This window comes from Dissoconium aciculare (assembly GCF_010015565.1).
Source record: "Dissoconium aciculare CBS 342.82 unplaced genomic scaffold K489scaffold_9, whole genome shotgun sequence".
Taxonomy (NCBI): Eukaryota; Fungi; Ascomycota; class Dothideomycetes; order Mycosphaerellales; family Dissoconiaceae; genus Dissoconium; species Dissoconium aciculare.
This window is the reverse complement of record NW_022984959.1, coordinates 1,134,032-1,161,123: the sequence shown is the minus strand read 5'-3', so window position 1 is coordinate 1,161,123 and position 27,092 is coordinate 1,134,032. Positions and strand designations below refer to the sequence as shown.

Sequence of the window (27,092 nt, the reverse complement as noted above, 5' to 3'; positions counted from 1 at the left end):
GAGCGAACGTAGAACATGGTGAATATGGCATGTATAGCCGTGCCAGAGAGCACCAAGGTAGCCATCACCATTGATAATACTGCCGAAAAACGAGCTTGTCTCCTCCCGAAACGTCGCCACGTGTCAGTTGATTTCCATGATTGAAATTTATGAATCTTTTTGCTGTAATTGTTCAGGCCGGCACACAGACCTGCATTGGAGATCTTGACGGACACATCGTAACTAAAACAGAATTTCAATTGCCCGGAGATAAGCTTGCATAGCAGAAAGACAAACGGCAGATTTCAACGTCCGGAGTGTTTTCATCAAGCCCAACAACAACTATCAAATGCGCAGCGTTGCAAAATGTCATTGGTAATGTGTGCACATTGCGGATCTTCGACGACTAGATTCTCCACCCCGTTAGAACATGTGTTGAAGGTTCGTCCAGAAATACCAACTTCGCCCCATGATCCAAGCACCAATCAAAAACACCGAGATCGGAAACACCACTCCAAAATATGGGGGGTACCTTTGGGCCTATTTGAAAGCGTGTTGATATACCACCCATAGGAGATGGGCATCTCCAAAAGCTCTTGAACTTGCTGGGGCTATTTATTTTCTTCGTCGAGACTTCTTGTGATGTGTATGCCGGGAACCATTGCAATGTCCGCGCCTTGCTTGAGCAGGTACCGTATCACTTCGTTTGTGGTCATAGATGCAGCCCTCCTGAGTATCAATTCGTGAAGTCTGGCAAGCGACACGTTGGAGCCTGGTAGCGCAGCTATTTTCGAAGCCTCTGCTGCTATCTATTACATCGTCACATTCGCAAGCTTCTCGGCCCAAAGGGAACGGATGACGAGCCTGACCGATAATGTTCTGTGTATTGTCTTTTTTCAAGTTCGGGAACACCCGGAGTTGATTGTCAAGTGAAGCCTGTTCGTGGCGATGCAAGCTCGTCCGGCATTCGGCCCAAATCTTGCTGAGGTGAAACATGAGGCATGTCCAGTCCGTGATTGGCATCGTAAAGACAGGCGAATAGAGACAAGAATCCCTTCTTGCTGAGACACGGAATCTAGACGTCAGAAGTCACATTGCACCGAAGTGCTGCGCCGCATGGCGGAAACACTGCGAACCAAGATGATTGATAGCCATGGATCTCGCTCTCCGGACGAAAGATGGAAGGTCTCGCGCTGGAAAGCTGAAAAGACTTCTTGATAAGCCTTGACACCAATAATGTTTCAATGATCCATGAGCAACAAGCTCCGCAACAGGCGCCAGAGACGAGCTCTATAAGGCACGACCGTGCAAGCTTGCCGTCGAGCGGCATTCACGCCGTCTCGTCTGACGTCGAATGGCGAATCGCGTTTTTTATCACAGTCTTCTGCATGGCCGGTACTTCCTCCAGCGATCTGAGCTTCCCTGATCCAAGAATCCGGCAAGGCCTGCAAAGCTTGGAACCAATTCTGAGCCATAAGGTTATATCCTGCATCGGTCGGATGAATGTGGTCGTTGAGAAATTTGCCGCCGACGTTGGTTTGATCCACTAGGCGGATCTTGTAGCCAAGACGAGAATGCTTGGAGACCATGTCAGGGATTGCAGAGTTGAAGGAATCAATTGCTGCTTGGTCTTCCGTCGACAACGTGCAATTGATTATTTTGGCGACGAGTATTACTGATGCGGGACATTTGTCTAGGACGTCCGTGACAAGCATATCTAGTCTCTGTGGCGCGTCTGAAAGATCATGACTTCCAGGAAGAACGATGTCGTTTGTACCGGCGTGGATGAGAACAACAGTAGGGCATTGAGCGAGAACACCGTCAATGTCGACCTTTTGCCTGATCTGATCGATCGTGAAGCCGCCATACCCTTCGTGCCGATTCTCGTTGTTGTTCTCACCGGCAGCCTGAGCCCCAGCAAAGGTGACCAATTTACCTATCAAGTGTTAGTCGCAAGCTCGAAAGCTACATCGAATTTATAGTACCAGCGGCAACCAAGAGCTTCCGGAGATCCAAACGATATCCATTGTTGTCAGAACTTTTGAAGCCAACAGTGATGGAATCACCGATCGGAAGAACTCGCATAGGAGTATCAATGTTGCGGATTGGCAAGCGATTGACAATGCTTGCGTCTCTGATTTCGACTGTGCTTGGTGTGTCAGTGCCGGACGCCTCGCCGATGTATGAGCACCAGAGGAGAAATATTACCGGCGTAACAATGGCCTTGTGTGAAGAGACATGTCGCCACCAAGACGAAGCTGGTCCTGAAAAGCTGCATCGCGACGACAGTGTCACACGAATCGGAATATGCAAACCTCACACTGTGATTTCAGAGAACGAATGTTAACCTTGTGAAGTGGGCAATATCATTTACCAGGAGGGAATTCGAAAGTCGAAAGTGCATGATGGATGCGGTATCTGTCTGGTTTGACATTCCCGGTGCATTCCGATCAAGAATGTAGACTTACGTGTTTCCAGTGCGAGCATTTGCCGCCTGCGGCTGATTTGGCATATATTGCCGTATCTTCGGGACAGGAAATAGCATAGTATCGCATCAACTTCAGTGCGGCTTGTGTTGACATTCGCGCTAGGTAAGACATATGTCTATTTCGGCATCGATGCTCAGCCATTTCAGGCGCTCCGCGATGAAGCACCCACCCACAGGCTGGATGTCCATAGCGCAGCCCGTAATATGAACACCATGTTGGCCACGATCGCTCTCATCCTACATGGCGTCTTCGAGCGAGCAAAGCAGAAGGCGTGTGCGATCAGACACGTTGACAGCGAAGAATATCGCGAGTGACACTCAGATTCTCATTCGCCGTGCCTGATTTCGCTCATGCTTCGGCACATAAGCGCCTGACGGGACCTCTTGTCCACCACACGTTGTTGGTGGAAGATACGTGATGTCAGCATGGTCTAATTCCTGTGCGGCCGAGTCGTCGTCGAATCAAGTGAGCGCGATCTCAAACACGGCAGGAGGCTCAAAAATAAAGCAAACAATGGCACAAACTCTAAAGAGTGGCGCGGCCCCCTTGGAGGCTCAGCGCCGTCAAGAAGTGAGCTGTCATTTTCTTCAGAATGCAGACGCCAGCGCCTACGAGACGGCACAGTCGTGGGATGAAGTCTGAGCCAGCGTGCTACAGACAATCGGCCGTTGGCCAGCGTCCACACACTCGGGAATTGAAAATTGTAAAAGATTCATATACTCTAAAGTTTGGCCATTTTGTCAAGGCTGGGCACTTGGTCTAGGGGTATGATTTTCGTTTCGCATGTTGTACCAACATCATGTATGAAAGGTCGTGGGTTCAATTCCCACAGTGTCCAGATATTTTTGCTTTTCTATCGATTGTAGATTTTCCATTTTGCCCTTCATGGCGTTTATTTATCAGGAATTGAACGCAATATTCAACCAAAGCTACGATAACCTGTTCTGCTTCGATGAATAAAGGCAAGATGAAGTTTTGTTGCGAAGCAGACTCTTGAAATATCCAGGTTTTGGACAAATCGGACGGGGCATCGTCACACAATGATTTTCACATATGATCACCCGTTTTGTGAAAGCCCTAGAGGCAAGCTCGGTTGACATCTTGATGATCTCTACTCCGTAAACTTAAGTACACACGTGCCTCTCCACAGCGGCTACGACCAATGCATACCTGCATATCATAGTCCATTCTTCGAGCCTTCGAGCGTTGTTTCCGCCATGGGTAACGATGGTGGAAGCATTCCGACCCGGCGTGAGCTCGTCAAGGAAGCAGCTCGCAATCCGAGTGCCACCGCTTTAAAAGAGTCGCAACAGGAACAGCAAACTTACCAATGGACGACGGATCCAATATCACGCCAGCCTCTTGAACGACCCGTGGTTTCTGATGCCACTGGTCGCCTCTATAACAAATCAACAGTCCTCGAATATCTAGTTGAGGGCACGCGCGCAGCGGATTTTGTTAACACTACCCGCGGTTCGATCAAAAGTCTTAAGGACGTCGTAGAAGTCATTTTCGAGGTCGACGACGCGGCTGGGAAAGACAAGCGAAATGAGAGGTGGAAGTGCCCGGTCACAGGCGACCAAATGGGCCCTGGAGCCAAGGCCGTCTACCTGGTTCCATGCGGACATGCTTTCGCCGGCAGCGCTGTCAAGGAAGCGTCGTCGTCAGAAGCTGGAGGTCAAAAGTGTCTCACATGCGACGCAGAGTATGCGCCCAATGATGTTGTTCCCATTCTGTCAACTGCGCCCACGGATATCGCACGATTAGCACTTCGCGTCAAGACTTTACAAGAGAAGGGTTTGACGCACTCGTTGAAGAAAGCAAGTGCGAGCAAGAAGAGGAAGAAGCAGAAGGAGGAAGAAGAAGAAGAAAATGTCGCTGCGAAGAACAAAGCGGTGTCGAAAGGCATCAACAACGCATCCACCGCAAGCTTGACAAGCAAGGTACTTCAAGAGCAGGAACAGGCGAAACGACGACGGATGCACAATGAGAACGTCAAGAGTTTGTTTTCGTCAAGAGATCAGACCAAGCCCATCGGGAAGAGTGCCGACTTCATGACACGCGGCTTCAGTATGCCTACGGAAAATAAGCGTTGAAAATGGTCATGGATTATCGTTGCACTGTAACCTTCAAACGCCACCCCGCGCCATCTTAAAATAATATAAAGACAAGTGTCAAGGGAAAGAAACAAGGCAGGGATCACACTGCAGTGGTCATCGCTCTTCGCATGCCCATATGCGATCGCACAGCAGGTTGCGCAGCGAACCATCTCCTCTTAGCGACATCTCCCGGCTCGAAGCCAACCTTGCGGTCTTCGGCCAACTTCCAGAGGACTTGGATTAAGCTTGGCGCCAGAGCATTCTGGACAATCTCACTTGGTACGTCGGCACCGTATAACGATGCTGCGATCTCTGCTAGAGTGAGCCCGCCGCGAGGGCATGAAGATGTGGACCGCATCATTGGCGCTGAGGTCGGCGAGGAAGCCAATCGGGCCTTTTGTTCCTCGACCTCACTCTTGGTCCGTACAAGGAGCGCGTGGACTTGCGTCACACGGAACTGCTTGTGGCGGGTGTACTCTCGCATCTTGGTTGGCAGATCTGTGATGATAGCACCATGGCCAGGGTAGCCAACGGCGCAGCCAAGGTCTGTCATCACTCGGAGAGTATCCATGTATGTGCCGAGGTCTTGCACGACAGAGAAGCCATGACCGAGGACGTTGTCCCCGGTGAAGAGTGCGTTCTCTTCCTCGAGCATGAACGCCATGTGATCGACTGCGTGGCCCGGAGTGTGGACAGCACGAAGCGTGGCACCAGGCACAGAGAATGTCTGGCCTGGATGAATAGGCTGTTGATGCGAGTCCGGCTGATGTTTGTGGATGCTGTCTACGAGGCTTGGGTCGAACTCGAGCAGTGACGGCACGCCGCCAGTGTGATCGCCATGCCAGTGGGTCAGGAGGACCCGCGAGATGTGCAGATCGTTAGCCAAGAGGAATGATATGATGCGGGCAATCCATTCGGCGCTGCCCTCGCCTGTATCGATCAGGATTTTCTCAGGACCAGAGCCGACGAGATATGTATTGGTTCCTTGCAATTGCATCTGGCCTGGGTTCGCGCCGAGGATCCTTGCGACTCGTGGTGTGATCTGTTCGACGTCGGGGAGCTCTGGAAGCATCGCGGCTTGACCAGTGAGGTATTCATCCCAGGCGCCATAGTTGACGGGAATCCGGACTGCCATGGTTTGCGTTCTTAAAGTGGAAGTGTACTGGCGAAAGGAATAACGAAATGCTGAGTGTTCAAAAAGAAAGTTGTGAATGGAATCGATTACAATGTTTGTGAGATGAACGAGACAAAAGCTCTCACCTCACAGTCGAGCGAGAATCTCTCCGTTTGTATTCACGGCCGTACAGCAAAACAACCATCGGAAGCTAACGGCCATCACATCACACCCAACTCAAGGCGAACCGAAGCGAGCCCGCAGCGTTGAGCGCCGATCCCTCTCCTCAGCTATCCAGTTATACGCAGAAAATGCGCTGATCCTCGCACAACTATGCATGGCCTTCCCATGGCCTTCGCGTGCAATACACGTGCGAACCTGGTCTCCGATCGACTGAAGCTTCCCCAAGCTTTCCAAAAATTCCCCAAGGCGTGTCGATCGGCAGTCTGGAGACCCTCGATTGACGTTGGGGGCTTGGAGGTTGAATTAACATCGCACCAGAAATAATCTTCGGGTCAGCTTCGGTCGTCAGAAGCCGAAATATGATGTGATTACTTTCGCACTTTACTCGGATCGAGGGTGGCAATCGGTCGATGATTGTAGCGATTCGTGGTTATTGTTCGCTTGCCAATTACGGGACGTGGGATGAACACTTTCCCAGGTCCATTGAGTCGGTGATGGGCAATGCATGGGTTCGCCTTAAGAGAGCGAGTCCTACGCTAGACGTCGAGTTCACTACCGCCACACGGAGTAATTGTACGTTAATATCGCTCGCATGATACCAGACTAGAAATTCCCTAAAACTCAAAGAAAAGATTACCTAACACCAAGAACTACACAAGCCCGCAAAATCCAGCTCCCGATACCCTCTAACATCTTCTAATCACTGAATCTGCTCCTCCTCTGTCCATTGGGTGACCCTTTCGACGGCTTACTTTGGCCTCCAATCTCCGCCCAATGATGAAAGTAACGCCCGTAAACTTGCGGGAGGACATAGCTAGTGATATCAATCTCGCCATCCTTGAACGCTAGCGCAAAGTACGCCTGCACTGCCTGACCCGTCTGGCTGGGGTCGCGGAACTGTTGCAGCTCCGTCGCCGACACCATGCCGCGTAGCATGTTGAGGTATGCTTGTGCGGTGTCGCCACGGCCGCGACGCTGCAGGTAGCCACAGACGGCATTGGCAGCAAGGTGGTCGGACGGGCTGTGCTTGGTAACATCCAATTGCATCTTGATGTGTGGGAGTTTGTACTTGGGGTGGATGTCGAAGTAGAATGTCAGGCCGCGGGGAGTGCCCTTGAGGCCGGTATTGGCGCCGTGAGGGTCGGCTGCTGCCAGCGACGCTGACAATGGTGGAGGCGGGGCATCATCAGGGTGAGAGGTGGGCAAGTCGTTGATTGCGTACCATAACTCGCGGAGTGACGCGAGAGAGCCTGGAGAGATGGCCTTAAGTCCGCCAAGTGTCATGACGCGGGCGATGTGGCGGAAAGATAGATCGCGGGTGACGAGATATGCTTTGAAGCGGGAGGTTTTGGCATCGCAGCAGTCGACGGCGACCACACCCGTGGCGATGAGCTTTTGGCCGTCAGGGTCGTTTTGCAGGAAGTCCCGTGTCATCTCGAGGCAGGATTGAGAAGCAGTCGGACCATACGCATCCCTCATGGCCGCCGGGAAGATCTCAGTGAAGAGACGAGATACTTGTGAGGGGTCCTTGGTCACCAGTGCGGCCATAATATCGACAACACTCGAGTCTGGGTGCATCTCAAGGCCGATCAGCATGTTGGAGCCTGTGAAATTACGACGAACTTCTTGATTGGCAAGGTTTGGTCGCAGATGATTGGCGAATGTGTAGAATGTGGTTGGATCACATGAGGGAAAGACCTGGCTCATCTCGTGCAGCATCGATCGAGTAGCGACTTCGTTCAGCGGGTCCGCTGGGGTTCCCGTCAACTCGCCGATGGGCTCCATGTAGTGACGGATGTATGGCTTCTTGTTACCGACGTTCCATCGCCAACTGTAGTTGATGGGACCTCCATCAGCGATGCCAGGGGCAATGCGGCTCTTGAACCATGGCTTAGAGGAGGTTGGACGCGGACCTAGGCGAGGCACGACATGATAACGTTGAAACATGAGCAATTCGACCTGACGCTTGACCGGGTACTTAGCCTCATGCAGCATCCGAGCGACATGGCGACCAGTGACCTTCCACCAGAACTGATGGTCCTCATTGTCGTTGGGCAGGAAAGTAGATAGAGATTTCCAGATCTCGAGCTGAGAATCATAGTTCAAGTCGAACTGAGCGGTCACAGGCTCCTGGTAACCCGGAATCTTGACAACCTCAGTCAATGGGGTCAGGTTGAATCTGGGCTCAGAGACGCCAATGCTTGCATCCTGCTTGGCGACCGAAGGGGTCTGTAGGTCGTTGTTAGCGTCAAAATGTTTTTGCTGGTGTTGAGCCATTTAGCATGCGGATGATAGGGTTTCACTTACAAGCTCGACTTCGGCCTTGTGATCGAGCACTTCGTCGTGCTTGAAGAGAGGCGACGAGCTCGCCGTCAAGATTTCGGTGGCCATTTTGATCGTCTATTGATGTGGAGACGCGTGGAGACGGGCACAAACTCGACGAGTAAGGTTATGGAGCCGAGATTATGCCTCATTTTAACGACGTCGATGTTATACCTGTATGAGGCAGCAAGCGTCTGGACATGATCGTCACACGACAGAAATCGACAACTTCAGCTTCGGACATTGCTTCTGAACACCACAGCGGCATTCGGACAGTCTTCGAATTCTGAAAAAGCATCTCGGGTTTTGTCTCCACGTGCGGGATGTACACAAAAGCCCATTTCGGAAACACGGCCATGTGCCGGAGCCAAAGTCCGCACGACCCGATCGGTCTCTGTCTTGTGAGTGTCAACTGCCATCAAGTGCCTCGGCGCCTGGGAGGCCCATCAGTAGGTCTGGCGTAGCATGCTCGGGTTTGGAATCGTTCTGCTGATTGGTCTTGATTCGGAAGGTGAGTAGGGCATATCAGAGCATCAGTGTGTGTCATTATGAGTAACCAAGACGTCTCATTATGAGTGACGAAATGGTCCGATCGGTATGTGATACGTGCTCGCACACCATGGGATTCAAGGTTGTTCTATTTCGTTAGTGCTGGTCTCAGGTGCGGGAAGCTCCCCTCAGCCACAATCGCACCACACGATCGACGCAGATGGAAATGTCATGTTCGTCGCGCGGCCAGAGCGGCAGAAGATACTTCTCTTCTGATAGGATATACTTCATCATCCTTGCGATGACGATGAAAGAGTCGGTCGAACATGTGGAAGCAAGCATGGTTGTGGCGTACATCCTGGTGAGATGGACTTTTTTACTAAGATCACCCTCTACAGACGGAAGCATAACTCGCGGAGTCTGCGCCTGCCTCGTCCCGGTGCCCTCACCGCGATGCAATGGCCCTGGTTTTCACTAGTGGTGCAATCGTTACCAGGATGATACAGGATGATGAGCATTTCTTCAGCGCGGTCGTGCGCACAAATTGTCCCAGCCAGCTTCACGCCGCAGCCCAGTCGAGGTAGTGACTCGCTGGGATCGGACAGGACCAAATGACAAGTGCTATCCCTCCGGATTTGAAACGACACCTTTCGAGGCAGCGTGACAGACAGTCTCTGAGATCACCGACGAATCTCGATTCGCGCCATGATAAGGTGTATTTAAACATTCATAGACTGTTGCTGGGATGCGGGTCTTGACGATGGCGATACGATGAGAAGGACAGGGTCGATCTGCATGGCGCGTGGTATTGCACGTGGCATCCAGCCCCAACGATCTCGAGATGCGATTTGCGGCTGACCGCGCGTCCCGTCTCACCTTATCACTCGGACGAATGCCTCTAACCCGCCAAACCTAGTGCCTCGGGCTGCACCCGTACCAACGACCAACGTTGATCTCCGAAATACGAAAATTCACATGCGATCGACTACCTAGGTACGCGTATTGAATACGCATACACGGTCAAGCACGTGGCAGATTGTGTTACGCGTAGTGCTTGGAAGTGAATACCTGCACTTCACCTTGTCGTGCCTCTTGAGCCTGAGGCAACAATCTCCGTATCAGATGCTCACTTCTCCCGACTTTCCCTCCTCTCCCGACTATGACCGCTCCTTTCTCAGCGGCGGAGTCGGTCGTCCATTCCGATCACCATCGATCGTAGCGAACGCCCCAAAAAGTCTATCGCTGTTCCCGATGTGAAGGACCCCAGCTTCAGCGTCATCGAGCCTTTTGAAGACCGCCATTGAACGTCCATCGCATAGCTTACATGTCCTTTGACACCCGCAAGGTCATCATGATCAACGCCAAGTCGGCTTCACAACGACGGGTAGAAGTGCAGGCCGCGGTATCTGCTGCACAATCACATCATTCGTACCTTTTGGACCCCTCGACAAAAGCGTAGATTATGCCCTCGTTCGATCCTTCGCGCGCGACTAGTGATACGACCATGCTGTCACTCGCGTCAATCCTTCCATGCACGACCGGCGAGCAGCTTTTGCGCTTATGCAGCCCGCATCGCCTTTGATGGTACGCAGACTTCGAGTACTGACATGGAACTTTGAAGCGGCGCAGCGTTGGACAAAGTGGACCCACTAAACACAAGCTCATCCGGCATGGCATGCACCCGGGCGACGCTTTCGCACAGCTTCTACAGCACATTTGGACAATCCAACCATCCCACAGCTTCCGAGAAACGCAGCCGTACTGGTCGGCCCGGATGCATGCTCGAGGCATGGCAGAACGTGGGAAGTAGCACCGCTAGCTGCAACCATTTCAGCTCGAACGGGGCCAGCAACATTTGAGTCTCTCGTCGAGTCCAATTGTGGACACCGCTCGCACATCATGCATTTTCTCGCTTACCACTGCGCTTCGCACCAAGCTCGAGATTGGGTCTTCCTTCGCGCGCACGCCATGCTGTTAAGGTTCATGGCGCCTCATGACTGCCCACTCCATAGACCCAGTCGTCTAAGGCACAGAACCCACGAACTTCAGCCGAGAGCGGCTGCCAAGATGTTGATCAAAGTCATCAGGTTTCGCATCCGTACCCTCTGCGGCTGTGATCTTGCCCACCTCCATATGCATGCCATCGCGATCGAAGTCCCGTACCACAAGAAACATGCTGTAATTAAATCGAGGCTACGGTTCAATGGTTTTAGGCTGACGAGTATCTCTTGGAGGTGTGTGCCCCAAAGCTTGGATAAAGGCTTGGTACATGCCACCCTGACGCCTTCGTAGATCCATCTGATTTTTTGATCTTATCAACATTGCCATTCGACGTCTGTTCAACACTGTGTGTCCCGACCTTTAGTCATCGCCAGATTGCTCTGCCGATTAGTCATCTTGAGGTTGAAAGAAGCAATACAGCCGACATGGTGTCGAGACAGCAGCAGCCGTCATCGGTGCAGGAGGCAGCCGCCCGGCCGCCACAGCTCAGCTGCGAGCTCTGTCGTGACCGCAAGGTCAAATGCGACAAGCTAGATCCCTGCAGCAATTGCGAGTCAGCGGGCGTAACATGCGTGCCAATTTACAGACACCGTCTCCCAAGAGGTCGACACGCCCACCCAGCACGAACTCGCTCATCACCAACACTGGCGTCCAACAGCCGAACGAAGAAAAAGCCGTCCGTCACCAGTGAGCCAGCTGAGAGCAGCGGAGCCAGCTCCATTGGCGAAGATGACCGCTTGAATCAAGCCCGATCAGCGTCGGATACGATGGTCAATGGCTACTCATTACCACAGCCAACAGCCTCATGGCACTCATCGCGTGCCAGTGGCGCTGAGATGCATTTGCCTCGCAATGCCCTCAATGCCTCAATATCTCACAATCGATACTCATCTACTTCAAATACTGATGACAGCGACCGGGAGCTTGGTGGTTGCTTCTGGTCCGATTTAGTCGGCGAGGTAACCATCACGACTTTCATATTAACGTGTGATCGAGTCTGACATCTTTCTCAGGTCAACGAACAGAGCGACGCCAACTCATCGTCACGACAAAGTAATAGACTCCACACCGATATGTTGAGATGTCTTGGTCTCAACAACTCCCTCGCTACTTCTTTTAAACCTTCGACAGATATTCGTGAGAGCCAAGGAGCCGATGTCAGCCAGTTATGTCATATCTATTTGCAACAGGTCGATCCCATCATCAAGATTCTTCATCGTCCTTCATTGATGGATTGGCTTGTCAAAGGAGAAGGTTATCTATCATACCCGTCCGACCATCCTTCCCTCACTGCTCTTAGATCAGCTGTCTGCTATACTGCAGCAGTGAGCATGACGGCGGAACAGTCTCTTGCTACATTCTCCGTTGACCGCAATTCAATGGTAGCCAAGTACCGAAAGATGACCGAGCAAGCATTGGAATGGTCCAGCCTACTGGAGACAGAAGACATTACTGTCCTCCAGGCTTTTGTCCTGTATCTGGTGAGTGTTTATAAATCACATCATTGGTATCGCATAGGCAGCCGAATGGAGCTGACCAGATTTATAGGTAGCACAAAGGTCTGAGGGGAAGGGCAAGGCCGTCTGGACCATGCTCGCACTAGCTGTCCGTATAGCGATGAATATATGCCTCGAGTATGGCTCCCCAGCCGTCTCACCAAGCAAGACACCCTTCGAGATCCAGATGCAAGCTCGACTTTGGTTGACTCTCTGTCTGATTGACTTCCAAACAGCCAAGAGTACTTCACGAGGCTCACTCATCAGTGATGTGCAGGCCGCATTCTATGTCGACCAAGTCCGACATGTTGACGATCGTGATTTCGGTCCCCTATCAAAGATGGAACCTGAAGATCAGAATCGTCTTACAGACGCTACCTTCGCTATCGTCACCTACAATGCTCAATTAGTTGGCCGACGTCTCGCCGTTTCGACCCTGCCACGACATGGCGACACCACAAGGCAGCGTAGTGCTGCCGACTGCAACAGCCGATTACTTCAAGGCCAGCATTTTGAGCGCAAAGCCCTCGCACTGCTCAATTTCTGCGATCCACGGTCGTCCTCTTTCGCATGGTTCGTGTGGCACGCGACTCAGAGCATCGTCAGTACGACTCGTTTCCTCGCTTTGCAGCTCATCCACGCCGAGCAACAGCATCAAAACCAATCCTTAGCAGTGAGCCAAGGCAGCAGTAGCGGTATCAATGCTCGCAATACTGAACTACTCCGCATGGCTCTTCAAGCACTTTCAAAGACACAAGCGATCCTAGTTCACCCTCGCGGCAATTCATTTCGCTGGTATGTCACCATCCCATGGCAGGCTCTTGGCACAGTGGTGGACATGTTCGCCCAGTGCGGCACTGTGGACGCTTCATTGTTCAGATCTGCGCTCCCGTTGATCGAGGCGATGTTTGTTCATGACGAGACTAGTGTCGCGGACTGCACGGCCGCCGCTGGTGACGAACGCCGTACACTTCGAGAAGCCTGGCAACGCGTCAAGCAAAGATTGTGGGATGCTAGTGGGACGATTACCGCCACCTCTACCACAGCAAGCATCGGGTTGTCCGCAGCAACTTCCAATGTTGGTATGGTCGACACTCCAACACAAGCACGCCCAACTTCCTCAACATCTACAGCAGCCGGTCACATGACCACACCAATTCCAACCGCACCTATTGCCGATATGGGTTTTGGAAAAACCCACTTATCATCCTCGCCTCCAATATCGACGTCCACCACGACTGCCACAGTAGCGGCAATCCTTCCACCTGCACCTCCTCCCACAACTTCATCAACTCGTACTTCCAGCTTCTTCGACCGCCCCTCCACCAGCACGACGGCTACCAATCTCCCTTCATTGGTCGACGACCTATCCATGTTCTCATCGTCATCCTCCTCAACATTTTACAATCCTCCCACCACCGCATACTTCTTTGATGATTCCACGATTCCCGCCACTATCGTACCCGCCTCAACGTCAACCGGCTTGGCCAATCCGCACGTCCCCGACTCCACATCATCTTCAAGCCCGTCAGCTTTCTACTTCGACGATGCCGAAATGGAAAGTTTCGCGCGCACTTTCTCGCACGAAACCTTCGAATACGACACCATCCATGACAACAAAACTGCAGCCACCAACTTGGCTTTGCCGTCATTCCTGGAGGACTGCTTTGGTGATTCCTTCCACGGAAATCACGGTGCAGCAGCAAGCATGGATTTCGATTTAATCATGGGAGATGTCTGTTTATGAGATCTTTTATTTGCTACGATTCTCTTGATTCTTTTCTGAGCTCTTCTATACTCTGGTTCGTATTTTAGATGGAACTGTTTTCCACATGGGCGCAGATATCCATGTGGCTTTCTGATGGCTGGTTGGTTTATGCAAAGCATGTACGAGCGAGAGGGGACGAGGTTGAATTTCTGCTTGTCAGCATCTGCCTTGGTGCATGAGAATTGATGATTACCCTTCTTGGCCATTACAGACAGTACACGAGCCTTTCCTCATTCGTGTCCAAAGCTCAAGATAATCTTGATCGGCTTTTTCCACTCTCATTCATTTGTGGTGATTCATTGGCGCCTGCAGCTCATCACACCCTTTGAGCAACATAATTTGACGCTATCATCTTTAAGGACTCGACTTCGACAACCGACCGGAAGATCTGCAATCGCATGTCAGATGGAGAGTACCAGCGCAGAGGCACGGTCGGTAAGTGTACATGTAAGGGCAGGAAATGGATCAAAACGGGTAATAATACGCGGATACAGAGATCCACATGTTGAGCGCTTGGTACCACACTCGAGAATCCTTCACCCATGCGATTGGTATGGGTCACCAGATGAGGGTGTGATGCAGGATACGCAATACAAGATGAAAGATGGTTGAGTGGCTTGCTGATACAGCCGAGCACGTGGGGGAAAGGCGGAGTTCGTTCCTGGAATCTGGTGAGGAGAAAGCAGGATGAAACTACCCGGATACCTAGGTATTTTGAAAGTACCAAATTTGGGTGATTTCACGTGGAAGGATGCGCAGAACAAGGGCACGATGGATGAAACAATTGGTAAGGGATATTATGGACATTGCAACACACAGTACTTCAGTACATGGACTACAGAGGTTATCTGATCGGCATGCAGAATGCCAAGTCGGGCGAGACGAGAGGTTCCTGGGAGACGATTTACCCAAGCGAGAAAAAAAAGCTTAAATTCCTAAACCCGAGAGATCATCAAAATGCAGCCGGACTCCGAATCCATGAGATTTCGGAAGAGACCATTCATGTATTTCTCTTGCTCGGACGGAAAGAACAAGTAAGCGATGAAGCATTGTAGTGGATAGTGACGTCCATGATTTGTTCCAAACAATGAGAACGAGTCGTTATGACTGGCCATGTGGCCAACATGTGTGCATGTCCGTAGCTTGCATTCTTTGCATGGGGAGGTGTTGACCATGCCGTGTTCGCGGAACAAGAGGACGCCTGATATTGGGAGGCCATCATGAGTACGTTTTCGGGCACGACACCGCGATTGCCGCTGCCACAGTCCGTGCCAAAACAGCAAGCAATTTATCCGTTCCCACATAAATGGTCATGGATAGCAACCGATGAGGCATCACCTACAGCTGCACCATTTGATCACGATGCTCATGGAAGCGACGAAGAGGGTATATCTCAGAGACAATCCTTGCTGAGAGGAGATGGGATCGTAGCGTGGCCTCCGCCAGCCACCGATGAGCCGTTGGGCTACAGCGATTTCCATGGCGCGACACCAGAGGTGGAGGTGGACGTTGGTCAACTGTCGCCACCTCGCTTGCCAGTGTTAACGTCAGATTCTTCAGCGTCTCTGCCAGGATCAGGCGCTACACCGATACAGCGGCCAAAGACCGTCATTGCTATTCCCAATGACTCCCCATCTTCGTCGTCGTCGTCGTCGACGACCGCGACCATATTGGGAACGCTTCGACCCGCAGTCCGAGGTCGAGGCAGACCAGCAAAGGTTACGAAGCAAACCCCACGAAGCATCGAAAAGCGCTATCGATGCAAGCTGGACCAACACATCGCTGAACTTCGCCGCATCGTGCCAACACTGCGCGACAGAGACGAAGGACAGGAGCATGATGACGCGGACGATGAAACCGCGCAATCAATAACACGCACATCTGTGTCAGCTTCTCGCGCATCGACTGCGGTTGGACTTACCTGGACGGCGAAGCGAAACAAGGCCACGATATTTGCCAAGACAATAGAGTACATCCAATATTTGGAAGCACAACAGTATCAGCAGCAAGACGGTCTGATCTCTAGGTTGCATGGGCTGGAACGGGAAAATAAAGCCATGCGAACAGCCGTACGAGCTTTTTCGAAATGGTTCAATGGAATGAAAAACAACCCCGATCAAGTCGTCGAAGGAGCTCGAAGTGGCAGTGCTGACGCTGGTGCGGCAATTCTAGGTAGATCGCAGCAGCAACAGCAGCAGCAGGATTGAGGAGGTTGATGGTTTTCAGCTTGTCCTTGAGAGATCGCCACCCGATAGACGAGGCTTGGCAATTCAATTGAACACTTTCCACTTTCAGCTGGTGTTGATGCAACGCAGCTGCAGCCTCTAGCCTCAGCTCGCTTTCGCACGAATGCAGCTGACGGACAATTCACAGTCTAGCGCTTACACATATTCGCCGAATTTGTGGATACACCGAGTCATTGATCGCCGGGGTCAGCATTTCCCACGTGTGCAGATCGGTTGCTTGCACGTGTCTCAGCTGCGGTTTTGCAGATCATGCCGGGACCATCACAGCCGCATCTTGCAGGTTTTCGGCACGCCGCTTAACCAGATCGATTGCCAAGCACGTAAAACATTGATTGCCAAGCATCGTCTGAGCAACTCTATCGGTGGCGAGTGTGTTGGAGATCATGATCGGAGAGTGCGCCCGAAAAGGACATCTTAGGCGAAAAATAAAGTGTGGTTACAGCAAGATGCATTGGCGGGCGATCGAGTAGTAATAAGGAAATGCCGTCCCTTGACCACGTGGATGTGCGCGCGAGTAATGAACGTCTTTCAAGGAGGTCCGTGTGAGGAGGCCTAATGCTGCAACAGGCTTGTGCTGTGCGGCCAATTGATGGGAATTGGGGTGGAATTGATGGGAGATTGATGGGAGATTGATGGCAATGTTGATGGCAATACCATAGGAAATTTGGAGGATGCATTGAGATATTAATGGAAAATCAAACTTCATCTATCTCGAAGTTTCACGCACGTAAACCAACCACCTGAAGCAAGATTGTTATGCATCATTTAAGCGACGTATCAAGAGCATGTTATTGGCATTGACCGGAAATGCATGTGAATATGACATTTCACGGGATATGAAATCATGCAAGAACCATTGAACATGCGTGAGATGCATGGACTTCCCGGAATGAAATGTTTTTATGATATAGGCATCTATCAGATCAGACGGAGCACTCCGATGACTAATTCGATACTCGATCTCTGCGATCACGAACGTAGTCCTGGTCCACCTTATAACACCAGGAGGTCATGAAGACGACGGTGTCCGGTGAGACACTGCTCGCCTCCTGGTCCCAGCGACTCGATCGACTATGGTGATCGATCTTGGCTAACGAGATCTTGCAACTGCTGACAAGGTTTAGGCATTGGCCTGGCTTGTCCCTGATGAAGCGAAGCGTCAAAACTTTGGATTGCTTTATACAATTACTTATCTCTTCGATGGATCTTGCGCAAAAACTCGTCAAATACCGTTTTTCTCAACCCGTCCCTCTCATCGAGTGCTGTGATAGACTTCTGAATCCGAGCAACAGCAACATCTTCATACTCATGGTATACTTGAGCTAGCTGCAAATCGGCATAGAGCTTCTTGACAGCAGCCTCAGCGTCAGAATTGTGAATACCGTAATTCAAGTCCAGCACCTTTCGTTGCGCAACGCTGCACCGCATGAGTGCCTGGCATACTAGCCATGAGCACTTGTTGTCCTGAATGTCCATGCCGATTTTGCCCAGTACCACCGGATCGCCAAAGCAATCGAGGTAGTCGTCTTGTATCTGGAAGTACTCGCCTAACGCTAGCGTGATATCTTCCGTCTTCGACAGGTTTCCTGCCGATGCTTTTCCCGTGTACAGTAAAGCCAGCACGATAGGCGTATAGAAGCTGTAGTATGATGTTTTGAACTTGACAATGGTAGAGTAGCGCTTCGAGTTATACCTGGCGAGGTCGAGTCGTTGACCGTCCTCGCCCCAACGAGCAGTTTCAGGCGCGACCAACATATCAGATGCTTGTCCTAATTCTGTCCAGAATGCTGTCTCCTGAAACAACTCGATGAGGCCGACATAGTTGGCATGGGTCCGGAAGTGCTTTTTCAGGAGTAGAAAGATGATGCTCTCGAGCAGGACACCATCGTTGACCGACGTCAACCCTACTTCAGGCAATTTGTACCAGCAGGGACGACCACGTCGAGTCAATGAGCCATCCATAATGTCGTCGTGCACAAGCATAAAGGCTTGGAACAATTCAATCATCCAGCCAAGCAAGGCAAGATCGGAAAACTCATCGTCGTTCAGACCGCGACTCAGTAACATCTGGGCAGTGTCGAGAACGGACACGCCGCGATTATATTTGCCGCCGGTCGCATTGTGATTGAGGGACTAGAAGACATGAATGAGCTAAGTGTATATAAACCTGCTATGTATCTTCTTACTTTTTCAAGACTCTGCCAGACCTCAATGTCTAGCGAGTACTTTTCGCACGCTGACTGGACATCGTCGAGTATTTGCGGGAACACTGCTTTGAAACGCTCGATGTTGGAAAGCGCCGGGCTGGGTGAGTGCTCGTCCGCAATCGAGGACTCGCTTAGCTTGGTACGAGGCGATCGCCTTCTCTGCACCTGACAAGATAAGCTTGGCTCCAGAGCAAGTACTGTCTGCTCACTCACTTTCTTGAAGACCTCTTGCACACGCTCACTGATGGAGGCTTTTCGCTTTTGCGCCATGATGATGTTCGTCTCGATTGACTGGACGCAGAGTCGATGAGGCAGCGCTCAACATAATATCATTCGGAACAGACACCGACAGCTCAGGCGCATGCAGTCTCGAGTGCCGCCGCAGATTGGTCAGTCCTGCACACGCGAGACAAAGGCCGAGTCGCAGACATCATTCCGAGTTCTGGGCAGCAGCTCGGACTTTGAGCTTGCTCGGCAAAGAGGTCGAAGTGTCCGGCTTGCTCGTGGAGATCTGCCGGGAGGTGGGCTCTGTCGTTACAGTGAAGCAAGAGATCTTGGCCTTTGAAGGTGACCGTCGGATACAATGATTGCAAAATCGTCCCTTTGAGCTTCTAGAGTCCTGCTGTTGTTACGAATCACACATTGAATGCATTACGTGTGTGTTCTAATGCCAAATCCAAGCCTGCCTACTTGATGGGGAAGTGCCGAGCTCCTAGTTGTAAAACGCTTGATAGATTCACGTTGGTGCACATCTCTCTCGACACAACTCTCTGTTGCCCGTCCTGTCCAGCGCGATGAACACCTGAGGACCTTTAAAACGCAATCTTGAGCACAGGATTTTGTAACGCAATGATTTTTAGTCTGTAAAAACGAGATCGCGAGGTCCACTGTGAAGTAATCGTTGCTTGCTGTTTGCTCGTGTTCAAACGAGAAGAATCGACAACTTGGACATATTTCGCAATAGGGTTGTAATTGGGGTTAGCACGGGTCATAGCGCGTCCCAGAGACCAGACGCCTGAGGCTCATAACTTCCTCCCATCTACAATTTCAAACTAGCTAACGACTTTCCTTCTCTCCATCTCAATTGCATATCCATATCCAATTGTTTGAACACGAATAACTCCCGCAGTCTCCATATCTGACCAGGTCGTGTAAATTCCGGCTGCAGGAAATGGGAAAGTCAGCAAAGTCGATTCCTTACGAGGCGCTCCAGAGCAGGTGCGGTTCGGAAACTCACCTCGATCAGTCCGAAAAACGTCGGCACAAACTTGTAAATCTCCATTTCGGCAACATGTTTGCCGATACAACCTCTGGGTCCATGGCCGAAGGCTAGGTCATGGGAATTCATCGCCTTGAGTCGCCTCTCAAAGTCAAAAGTCGACTCCTCAACTCCAGGAAGCCAACGGAGCGGGTTGAACTCGTGGGCGTCCTGTCCGAAAATGTCCTTGTTCAATCCAATGAGATCTCCGTGCATTCCGATGACAGTTCCACCCGGTAGACGGCGTCCATCGGGCATTTCTGCGCCACCGTCGGGCACCTGTCGCTCCATCATGCCGATGAAGGCGAAGTGTTTGCGTAGGGACTCCCGGACGACGGCGGCACAAAATGGTAGCTCGAAGCGGGCGGTCTTGTAGGGAACAGGATATGTGAGTTCTTTCTGCGCGTCCAGTTCTGCCAGAATGCGCTTGTGGATCCATGGCTGCTTCATCGTGTAGTACAGCGCTGTGCGCATGACCACAGCAGTAGTATCGCTGCCGGCGACCAGGTTGGCTTGTACATAACCGATGAGCTGACCGTCTGAGATGCTTGGATCTTTCCGCTGAGCCTCGAGGAATGCATAGGTAAAGTCGTGAGGGCGCGTCTGTCGCTGGACTTCGTATTTGCCGGATTTCTCCTCAGCGATACGATCTGCCAGGATTTTCTTGCAGCGTAGAGCGAACACGGCGGACAGCTTTGGCTTGAAGTACTTGCTGATAGGGTTCAGGCGACAGATGCGATCGATTATTGGCATTGCTAGGGCCTGTAATTGAATTAAGCAATGGAACAAGAGCTCCCGAGATGGGCACGAACGAAAACTAAAATCGACTTACGATACCGCGGTAGTCCAGATCCTTTTGTAGCTGCGCCAACACACCGTCGACATCCCCTCCCGCTTTCATGAAGCCCAAGCTACGGCTCATAGTCATCTCGAGAATGATATCGAAGGCGTCTGAAATTGAAGTCTGATCAGCCTATCATCACGAATCGCTTTTAATGCAAGGCCATAGCTTACAGTATTGCAACCAATTGTGCATATCGCAGGCTTTGCCAGGATTGATGAAGAGCTCTTGAAGTCTTTGATAGAAGATTCTCGTGTTCTCGTTGACAAATGGCTCGAACTGTTTCCATCGCACGATCAGTACCGGTGTCCCCCTTAGCAGCACAGAGGGAGTTGCTCTCACCTGCAGCATCTTCGTCATGCTGTACGCCCCCGCGACAGGCCGTCGGATGGCGGCGTGAGTTTTGTTGTCCGCAGCAGCGAACATGGTTGGCTGCTTCTTGCCCTGGTACACCGGTGCCATAGCCTTGACCATATCGGACTACACGAAACGACCTTGATCAGCACGAGCCCTTCCAGATGCAAATCCTTCCCGCGCAGGAATGATCAGATCTGTACAGATTGCGTAAATTCCAACTCACCTTCCGAAAATCCGTATGAAATCCATAGATCAGCTCCACCGCTTTCGGATCCGAGCAGCTCAATTGCTTTGGTCCTACTCGGATGAGAGTCGAATCATATTTCTCATGGAGTCCAGGAAGAGACGATTTGAAGGTCCAGTTCCAAATTTGATAGAGCTTCCATAGCTCGGTGAATTTGGCGAGGAAAGGACCTGGGATTCCGACAAGGCCTGGCTCGAGGTAATTACGCAGGAGGTGGAAAACGATGTAGCCGATCAAGCCGTAGCTGATCAGAGCAACACTGCTTTGGCCGAGGATTTCCATTTTAGTGAGTTGGGAGCACCACGAAGATTAGGAAGAAAGAGGAGAAGAGTACATTCACACACGCGCGCCCGTGGGTCTCGGTCTCGCGGCATTGTAAATACAAGTATTCATTGCTCAGATCGCTGCATAAGTCTCCTGTCGGATCTTACAATTCCATATGTCATAATAGGCTCCGGGAACCATTCCTCAATTACAGAAACAGTTCTCCATCGACGGCTTTTACCATGACCTTGATATTTATAGTCAATGAATTCAAGAATAGATAAAGTGACGGAATCAAAAAGAAATGCTAGGTAATACGACAAGCAATAGATCTTCGGGAGTAGTGTCCGAGTGAGAGTGCTCGGTCGGCTTTTGGGAACGCAAATGACGACGGTCGCGGCTGAGATACGACGCACTCGCTAGCCCCACGTGGGACCCACGAGGTCTACATGAATTCACGGACTACGTACACGATAGGGCACTCTGACAGGTTGACAATAACGCGATCTCATCCAACGACAACTTTTGATGTAGGAGCCTGGAGGCACACGAGTGGCATATCAGTCATCAGAAAAGGTCAGTATATGATGAGTCACCGAGGTGCCCGTCCGATTTGATTGATACACAAGATGTGCATTCCTAAAAAAACATCATTTGTGTCGCCGTCATCAAATGTGGTGGAAACCCTGCGCGATGTGATGCTCGGAGTGAACTTCACTTTTCCCATTAATTACGAAGGCCCCCATCGCGCCGAGAAAAAGCTGCGCGAGTAAGCTATCGAACGTCGGTGAGAAAATTGTTGTTTTCATTTGATCTTTGGAGAGCTCGATTCATTCATCATGAAAGTCTTCAATTTCTGTATCTAGAGATAACCAAGGTGCTCATAATGCGACGCTTGAGAGGAGTATCATCGACACATCAAAAGTTCACAGCAAACAAAATCCCCAAATCTATTCCATCATTTGCCTCGCGAGTCCAAACGCTCTATCCATCGTCAATAAAAATCGTAATTAGTATCTTGCCGGAATATATCAACAGAAATACATCTGAACAATCTTCTAGTCGTTGAAAGAAAGCAGCGTGGAAAGGCAAAATTTGGCAACTCAGGCCGTCAGAGGTTCATCTCGCGACATTATCAGACTCTGGGCTTAACCGGAGGCGAACTTCGAAACGGCACGAAGCTTAGGTCCATAGAACCAGAAGATGAAAGGAGCTGTCCATCCGATAGCGATGCTGATGAACGCCAATACGCTGGTACCCCATCCGTAGCCGAGCGCATTGTAAAGGTAAGGCGCGAAGAGCGGGAACGAGAAACCACACAGAGATCGAAGGATCGCTGAGGCTGCCATGGCAGAGGCAGCGTACTTCATGTAGGTCTCAATGATATACGTTTGCATACCGTTGAGGCAGATCATGGTTCCAGCGCTGAAGACGATGATGCCGAGGTCGGGGACGACCCAGTGGTTGCGCGATTGTACACTCCAGCCATACCAAAAGAGACCAGCAGTGACGAGGACAGAACCGATGACCATGGTGGGAATGCGGAATTCGGGACGGCCGACGTTGTTGTTGCGCTTCTTCAGACGCATGTAGACTTTGTCGATGAAGAAGAACTGGACGAACAGACCGATGATGAGACCGATTCCGAGGGCGGCGTAGTGTAGACCAGCAATACCGATGGGCTCGCCATAGACACCGGTGTATACGCCGGGGAAAATCACGAAGAGGAGGTAGTTCAAGCCGAAGATGTACGCGATGTAGACGGAGATGAGCATGACGATCGGTTGAGTAGCGAACATCTTCAAGGGGCGAGTAAAGGCATCAGCCAGGCGCTTGGGAAGGCTCATTGGCGGTCCCTCACCGGTGTGAAGAGCAGTGTTACCGGTCTCCTTGACAAGGCGTTCGCGCTTGCGACGGAGAAGGGTAGGAGCGTGCGATTCGGTCAAGCCCCAGAGACCGATGCACTGAATGAACAAGGCAAAGGCAGAAGTTGACCAGAAGACCCAACGCCAGGTGGAGCGTTCAGCAATGAAGCCACCTGCGATAGGACCAATGACTGGGCCGAGGATAGGTGACAGAGTGTAGATAGCCATGGCCTTGCCCTTGTTGTGAGGCATCCAGACGTCGCTATTAAGAATTGATTAGCATGCAACTCTCATAAATCGAGGTCAGGGATTCAAAGTATCACTCACCTAAGGGCACCACCACCAATCGCCAACGGAGCACTTCCTCCGAGACCCGCAAGGAAGCGGAAGACGAAGAATTCCGCCTTGTTCTGGGCGAAGCCGCATCCCAAGTTCCATGCGAGGTACCACAGGTTGCTCAATTGCAGGATGCGGACACGGCCGTGAAGTTCGGACATAGGACCGAAGAAGATGGGACCGATAGCGTATGCGAGCAAGAATATGGACAGTGCGAGCTCGACTTCGAGATCGCTGGTGGTACCAAGATCGCGGCCGAGCTGTTGTAGAGCTGGCGCGACCATAGAGGATGAGATGGGCGAGATGAAGCAGAACACTGAAACGGTGACAGTGTAACGCCATTTCTTCGCGTCAGGCCAGTTCTTGGGGTTCTCGGGGTCCTTGGGACCATCCCAAGTCACGAGATTGGGGTCTTGAGGTTTTGATGCTGGGATCTCGGTCTTGATCTCTGGCTTGGGACCTGATTCGACATCGCTGTCGAAGGGTTTGGCGTCAGACTTGACGTCGCTGTCGCTCCGTGCAGACATGGTAGCTGTGTGAGACTGCTTTACACCAGCGAGACCGAGAGACAAGGACGCTCGGTGGATGTCGTTGTTAAGGGTGCACAAGGCGATGGATGGTCCGATCTGGTCTCTGCATGCTGGGCAGTCGTATTCTTATACCACGACAGCACTATACCACTGGAGATGAGTCTTCGGGTCCGAGATGGAAGTGTCACTAAGTGTTGTTTGGTTTTGGTTGTGATGTCTGTCCCGAGGTGAGCGCCCGAGGCTGGTGATTCGCTAGATGCGACACGGCCGACGTCATTAAACGGGCGTCTCGGTCATCTCGGGTTCTAAGCTTTACTTAGGACCCGAGATCGAGACAAACTCGAGCTGCACCTTTCCACGTGTTCTCCTAGAACAACAAAAGGGTATGATAGCATTGTCACTATATGGGAGACTCAGGAGTATTCGACTATCGCCTTTAATTGAGCACTCTCACCATATCGCAAAACAGCTATCGACCAGAGCGGACGGGAATCTGATGACTAACCTGATCTTCGATTTCCACGATGACTAATACAGCCCTCGTCCCCCTTGGAAGTCCAAGTCGGATCGTTTTCATTCTGCTCCTGAGGTGCCCCGTTCAATTAGAGCGACACCCATCCTGATTATCGTTGATATATGTGCTAAATGTCCCTTCTTGTTGTATGACAGAATTTGCCTAATGGAAATATGCTGTTCAGTAATAAAATGTCCTTTCGTAGTGTGCGGACGAGCGCTGCACGGCTTCGTGGACTAGCTTTGCCTCATACTTTTTCTCGAGTCTCGGACTCCGAGCACAATTTCCTTTAGTAGCCGACCTGCCCACGTGCTGCCGCGATCAAATATGATTATGGCACCCTGTATTTGTGTAGTGTCCGGATCGACAGCTGGATTCTGAAGATCTAGATCGATTCTGCTCACGTCAACGAAGCGACAAGACATCTCGACTGGTGATCGTCATCTTGCATTCGGGGAAGTCACGCCGATCGTCGACATACCCCGAGGATCGATATGCACCACACAAGCTTCTGATGTGCGTTATTTGACGCATCTGCTATATCTTTCCGGCAGCTACGTCATTTGAGCGCAAGCGTGATGCGGACTGGCCAAAATCCGCCGTACATTGCAGGCCTGTTCCATGTTGCCCAGACAAGTTCATATTGCAATCGTCTCGAGGATTAGCTTCCTTCAATGCGACGATGGATCGGGAGGCGAAATCTCGATATAGGGCTTGACTGTCACGTCGATTTTCTGGGCGATTCAATGGCAATGACGAAACCGCGAGGGCATCGCGGCATCAATACGACCGGGCAGGCGATGGTGCGGGCAGGCGATGGTGCAGACTATCAAAATATTGCTTGCATATGTCTATAATTATTCTGACTTCGGAATGGCATCTATCATCCAGGAATGTTTCAGAAGGTCCGCAGCAGTCAGCCTTTCCTCCGGTAACCATTTGAGCATTGAGCGGATGAAAGCGAGGAATTCCTCTTTGCTACGACCCTCTAGCACAATCTCGGCTTGCTCAAGAGTTATCGGCGGTATGGAGGTATTCCCAGCGCCTCTCCAGGACCCTACTTCGTGTGAGACTGTGCAGAATTCGTCACGCCCATTGAACTTACCTCTTTCGTCAAAGACCTTAGAGGTGATAGGACTTCTCTGTATGTACTCTAGAGGAGGACAGCCGAGATATGCGACCGTCTCAGCTATGTGACGAGTAGCTGATGTCTGATTCTTCGCGTTTAGAGCATGGAATAATTGCCGATTCTCAAAGAGGTCCCACGCCTAGAGCGAAACGTTAGTGATGTTTGTCCTACAGGGTTGACGATAACGCGTAGACCTACAAGTGTTGCAACACTCCAAATGTCAACGCTTGTAGTCCACTCCATATCAAATAACACCTCGGGTGCGCGGTACAAATCAGACTGAATAGGTCCCTTGTGGAGTAGCCCAAGACGCGTCTCTCCAAAATCGCAAAGCACAGGTTGACCCCACAGTAGATCTTTCGGAAGACCAAATTTTCGAGAGGCGTAGATCGAGCGGACGCTGTCAATCACCTTAACAGGTGACGGGTCTTCTGCTTCGGCACGTTCAAATTCGGTGAGGAGTGACTCATCGCTGATAGTGAACATGATGTTGGAGGGACTGATATCTGTACAAGCTTCAGCATCGTAATAGGTGCCACCTCGGAATTTTGAAGCCTACCTGTATGGACAGCTCCCACTTCGTCGTGAAGGAACGAAAGCGCGTGCAACAGATTGAAGAGAGTCCACTTGAGGAGTTGCTCATTCAGCCTTCGAGAGGAATTTCGTTGCTGCAGTTCGCGCATCGTCATGTGCATTGGAGGCTGTACGAGACATAGGTGGTCTCCTGTCGGTCCGCTGAGCTTAAAGACCTCGTGAAGGCCACGAATGCACGCGGAGCCAGCATGATCGGTAGCCAAGGAGTTGACACGCTCGTAGAACTTCACTTCTCTATCAAAGCTTTTGGGCCGATCCACATCCCTTGTACCGACCTTCACCGCAGTAAAGCTTGAGTCTCTACGCGATATCTTAGCACGTCCTCGTCACGGATCGAGCTGCGAAGACTTACAGAATGTTGCGACAAAGCCATGTTGTGAAATAGGCACCCCAGCCAAGTTTACCAATGACTTTGTATTTCGCGTTCAGTATCTCTCCTATGTGCACAGGGTAAAACCGATCGGCTTTGTACCAGGAAAGCTGCTCCTCTTCGAACGGCTCAGTTAGAGATGACCCGCTCATTTTGGCGTAGGGTTGAAAGACGGCTCTAGTTGGCAACTTCCCAAATCGGCCGAACCGACGGAACGAAGATAACATAGCTCAAGGGCGTCGACAATTGTCCAGGATTCATACGCAAGGGAAAGGAGTTTGATTGCTCTTGTAATGCTGAATGAAGACACGTTTGCTCATCGCTAATGTTAGTAATTGATAAGTATTGTGTTGGCGTGTTTGTGCGAGACAACTGTGGAGGAGGTGCGCCCGTTATC

At 51.2% G+C, this 27,092-nt stretch overlaps 10 protein-coding genes and 1 non-coding gene across 11 annotated transcripts; 4 read left to right on the top strand and 7 right to left on the bottom strand.

The window, feature by feature from the left end:
- Positions 1 to 1,382: 1,382 nt before the first annotated feature.
- K489DRAFT_304810 (carbohydrate esterase family 3 protein) lies at positions 1,383 to 2,076 on the bottom strand (the record flags this gene model as incomplete). Its single annotated transcript, XM_033600520.1, has 2 exons — positions 1,383 to 1,915; positions 1,965 to 2,076. Coding segments are annotated over 2 exons (645 nt in total), but the record flags the coding sequence as incomplete, so codon positions are not given.
- Positions 2,077 to 3,216: 1,140 nt separating this feature from the next.
- Positions 3,217 to 3,306, top strand: K489DRAFT_t42. The gene has a single exon. It is a non-coding gene; the product is annotated as a tRNA-Ala (tRNA).
- A 379-nt stretch (positions 3,307 to 3,685) lies between these two features.
- K489DRAFT_322476 (DUF602-domain-containing protein) lies at positions 3,686 to 4,564 on the top strand (the record flags this gene model as incomplete). Its single annotated transcript, XM_033601628.1, has 1 exon — positions 3,686 to 4,564. One exon carries the CDS (start codon positions 3,686 to 3,688, stop codon positions 4,562 to 4,564), a length of 879 nt encoding a protein of 292 aa, XP_033458349.1.
- A 103-nt stretch (positions 4,565 to 4,667) lies between these two features.
- K489DRAFT_322559 (metallo-beta-lactamase superfamily protein) lies at positions 4,668 to 5,702 on the bottom strand (the record flags this gene model as incomplete). The annotated part of the gene is made up of 2 exons (XM_033601636.1): positions 4,668 to 4,933; positions 4,982 to 5,702. The coding sequence occupies 2 exons, from the start codon at positions 5,700 to 5,702 to the stop codon at positions 4,668 to 4,670; spliced, it is 987 nt and encodes a 328-aa protein (XP_033458348.1).
- Positions 5,703 to 6,560: 858 nt separating this feature from the next.
- Positions 6,561 to 8,255, bottom strand: K489DRAFT_411682 (aromatic prenyltransferase; the record flags this gene model as incomplete). The annotated part of the gene is made up of 2 exons (XM_033607833.1): positions 6,561 to 8,093; positions 8,172 to 8,255. 2 exons carry the CDS (start codon positions 8,253 to 8,255, stop codon positions 6,561 to 6,563), a joined length of 1,617 nt encoding a protein of 538 aa, XP_033458347.1.
- Positions 8,256 to 10,887: 2,632 nt separating this feature from the next.
- On the top strand, positions 10,888 to 14,187 carry K489DRAFT_382362 (uncharacterized protein). Its single transcript, XM_033605353.1, has 4 exons — positions 10,888 to 10,909; positions 10,968 to 11,635; positions 11,690 to 12,157; positions 12,225 to 14,187. The coding sequence occupies exons 2-4, from the start codon at positions 11,102 to 11,104 to the stop codon at positions 13,917 to 13,919; spliced, it is 2,697 nt and encodes an 898-aa protein (XP_033458346.1). The 5' UTR covers positions 10,888 to 10,909; positions 10,968 to 11,101; the 3' UTR covers positions 13,920 to 14,187.
- Positions 14,188 to 14,986: 799 nt separating this feature from the next.
- Positions 14,987 to 16,345, top strand: K489DRAFT_271540 (uncharacterized protein). The gene has a single exon (XM_033600126.1). It carries the CDS (start codon positions 15,161 to 15,163, stop codon positions 16,145 to 16,147), a length of 987 nt encoding a protein of 328 aa, XP_033458345.1. The 5' UTR covers positions 14,987 to 15,160; the 3' UTR covers positions 16,148 to 16,345.
- Positions 16,346 to 17,371: 1,026 nt separating this feature from the next.
- K489DRAFT_411680 (ERG20 farnesyl diphosphate synthase) lies at positions 17,372 to 18,663 on the bottom strand (the record flags this gene model as incomplete). Its single annotated transcript, XM_033607832.1, has 3 exons — positions 17,372 to 18,319; positions 18,373 to 18,558; positions 18,607 to 18,663. The coding sequence occupies 3 exons, from the start codon at positions 18,661 to 18,663 to the stop codon at positions 17,372 to 17,374; spliced, it is 1,191 nt and encodes a 396-aa protein (XP_033458344.1).
- A 769-nt stretch (positions 18,664 to 19,432) lies between these two features.
- K489DRAFT_395669 (cytochrome P450) lies at positions 19,433 to 21,516 on the bottom strand (the record flags this gene model as incomplete). The annotated part of the gene is made up of 6 exons (XM_033606851.1): positions 21,073 to 21,516; positions 20,835 to 20,972; positions 20,666 to 20,717; positions 20,484 to 20,602; positions 19,631 to 20,413; positions 19,433 to 19,555 (listed from the first exon to the last, which is right to left on the bottom strand). The coding sequence occupies exons 1-6, from the start codon at positions 21,373 to 21,375 to the stop codon at positions 19,433 to 19,435; spliced, it is 1,518 nt and encodes a 505-aa protein (XP_033458343.1). The 5' UTR covers positions 21,376 to 21,516.
- A 664-nt stretch (positions 21,517 to 22,180) lies between these two features.
- On the bottom strand, positions 22,181 to 24,277 carry K489DRAFT_342089 (putative MFS transporter). The gene is made up of 2 exons (XM_033602291.1): positions 23,550 to 24,277; positions 22,181 to 23,484 (listed from the first exon to the last, which is right to left on the bottom strand). Exons 1-2 carry the CDS (start codon positions 24,083 to 24,085, stop codon positions 22,506 to 22,508), a joined length of 1,515 nt encoding a protein of 504 aa, XP_033458342.1. The 5' UTR covers positions 24,086 to 24,277; the 3' UTR covers positions 22,181 to 22,505.
- Positions 24,278 to 25,421: 1,144 nt separating this feature from the next.
- On the bottom strand, positions 25,422 to 27,044 carry K489DRAFT_382356 (non-specific serine/threonine protein kinase). The gene is made up of 5 exons (XM_033605352.1): positions 26,678 to 27,044; positions 26,291 to 26,625; positions 25,930 to 26,237; positions 25,708 to 25,870; positions 25,422 to 25,659 (listed from the first exon to the last, which is right to left on the bottom strand). The coding sequence occupies exons 1-5, from the start codon at positions 26,845 to 26,847 to the stop codon at positions 25,460 to 25,462; spliced, it is 1,176 nt and encodes a 391-aa protein (XP_033458341.1). The 5' UTR covers positions 26,848 to 27,044; the 3' UTR covers positions 25,422 to 25,459.
- Between the last annotated feature and the right edge of the window lie 48 nt (positions 27,045 to 27,092).

Excerpts from the sequence above, each read along its gene's own strand:
- K489DRAFT_382362 (XM_033605353.1), top strand. The coding sequence starts at position 11,102 with ATGGTGTCGAGACAGCAGCAGCCGTCATCGGTGCAGGAGGCAGCCGCC. Across the intron at positions 11,636-11,689 it reads GGTCCGATTTAGTCGGCGAG|GTCAACGAACAGAGCGACGC; the intron begins GTAACCATCACG and ends CATCTTTCTCAG. Across the intron at positions 12,158-12,224 it reads AGGCTTTTGTCCTGTATCTG|GTAGCACAAAGGTCTGAGGG; the intron begins GTGAGTGTTTAT and ends CCAGATTTATAG.
- K489DRAFT_271540 (XM_033600126.1), top strand. The coding sequence starts at position 15,161 with ATGAGTACGTTTTCGGGCACGACACCGCGATTGCCGCTGCCACAGTCC.
- K489DRAFT_342089 (XM_033602291.1), bottom strand. The coding sequence starts at position 24,085 with ATGTCTGCACGGAGCGACAGCGACGTCAAGTCTGACGCCAAACCCTTC. Across the intron at positions 23,485-23,549 it reads ATTGGTGGTGGTGCCCTTAG|CGACGTCTGGATGCCTCACA; the intron begins GTGAGTGATACT and ends AATTCTTAATAG.
- K489DRAFT_382356 (XM_033605352.1), bottom strand. The coding sequence starts at position 26,847 with ATGAGCGGGTCATCTCTAACTGAGCCGTTCGAAGAGGAGCAGCTTTCC. Across the intron at positions 25,871-25,929 it reads TTTGGAGTGTTGCAACACTT|GCGTGGGACCTCTTTGAGAA; the intron begins GTAGGTCTACGC and ends GTTTCGCTCTAG. Across the intron at positions 25,660-25,707 it reads TAAGGTCTTTGACGAAAGAG|GGTCCTGGAGAGGCGCTGGG; the intron begins GTAAGTTCAATG and ends CACACGAAGTAG.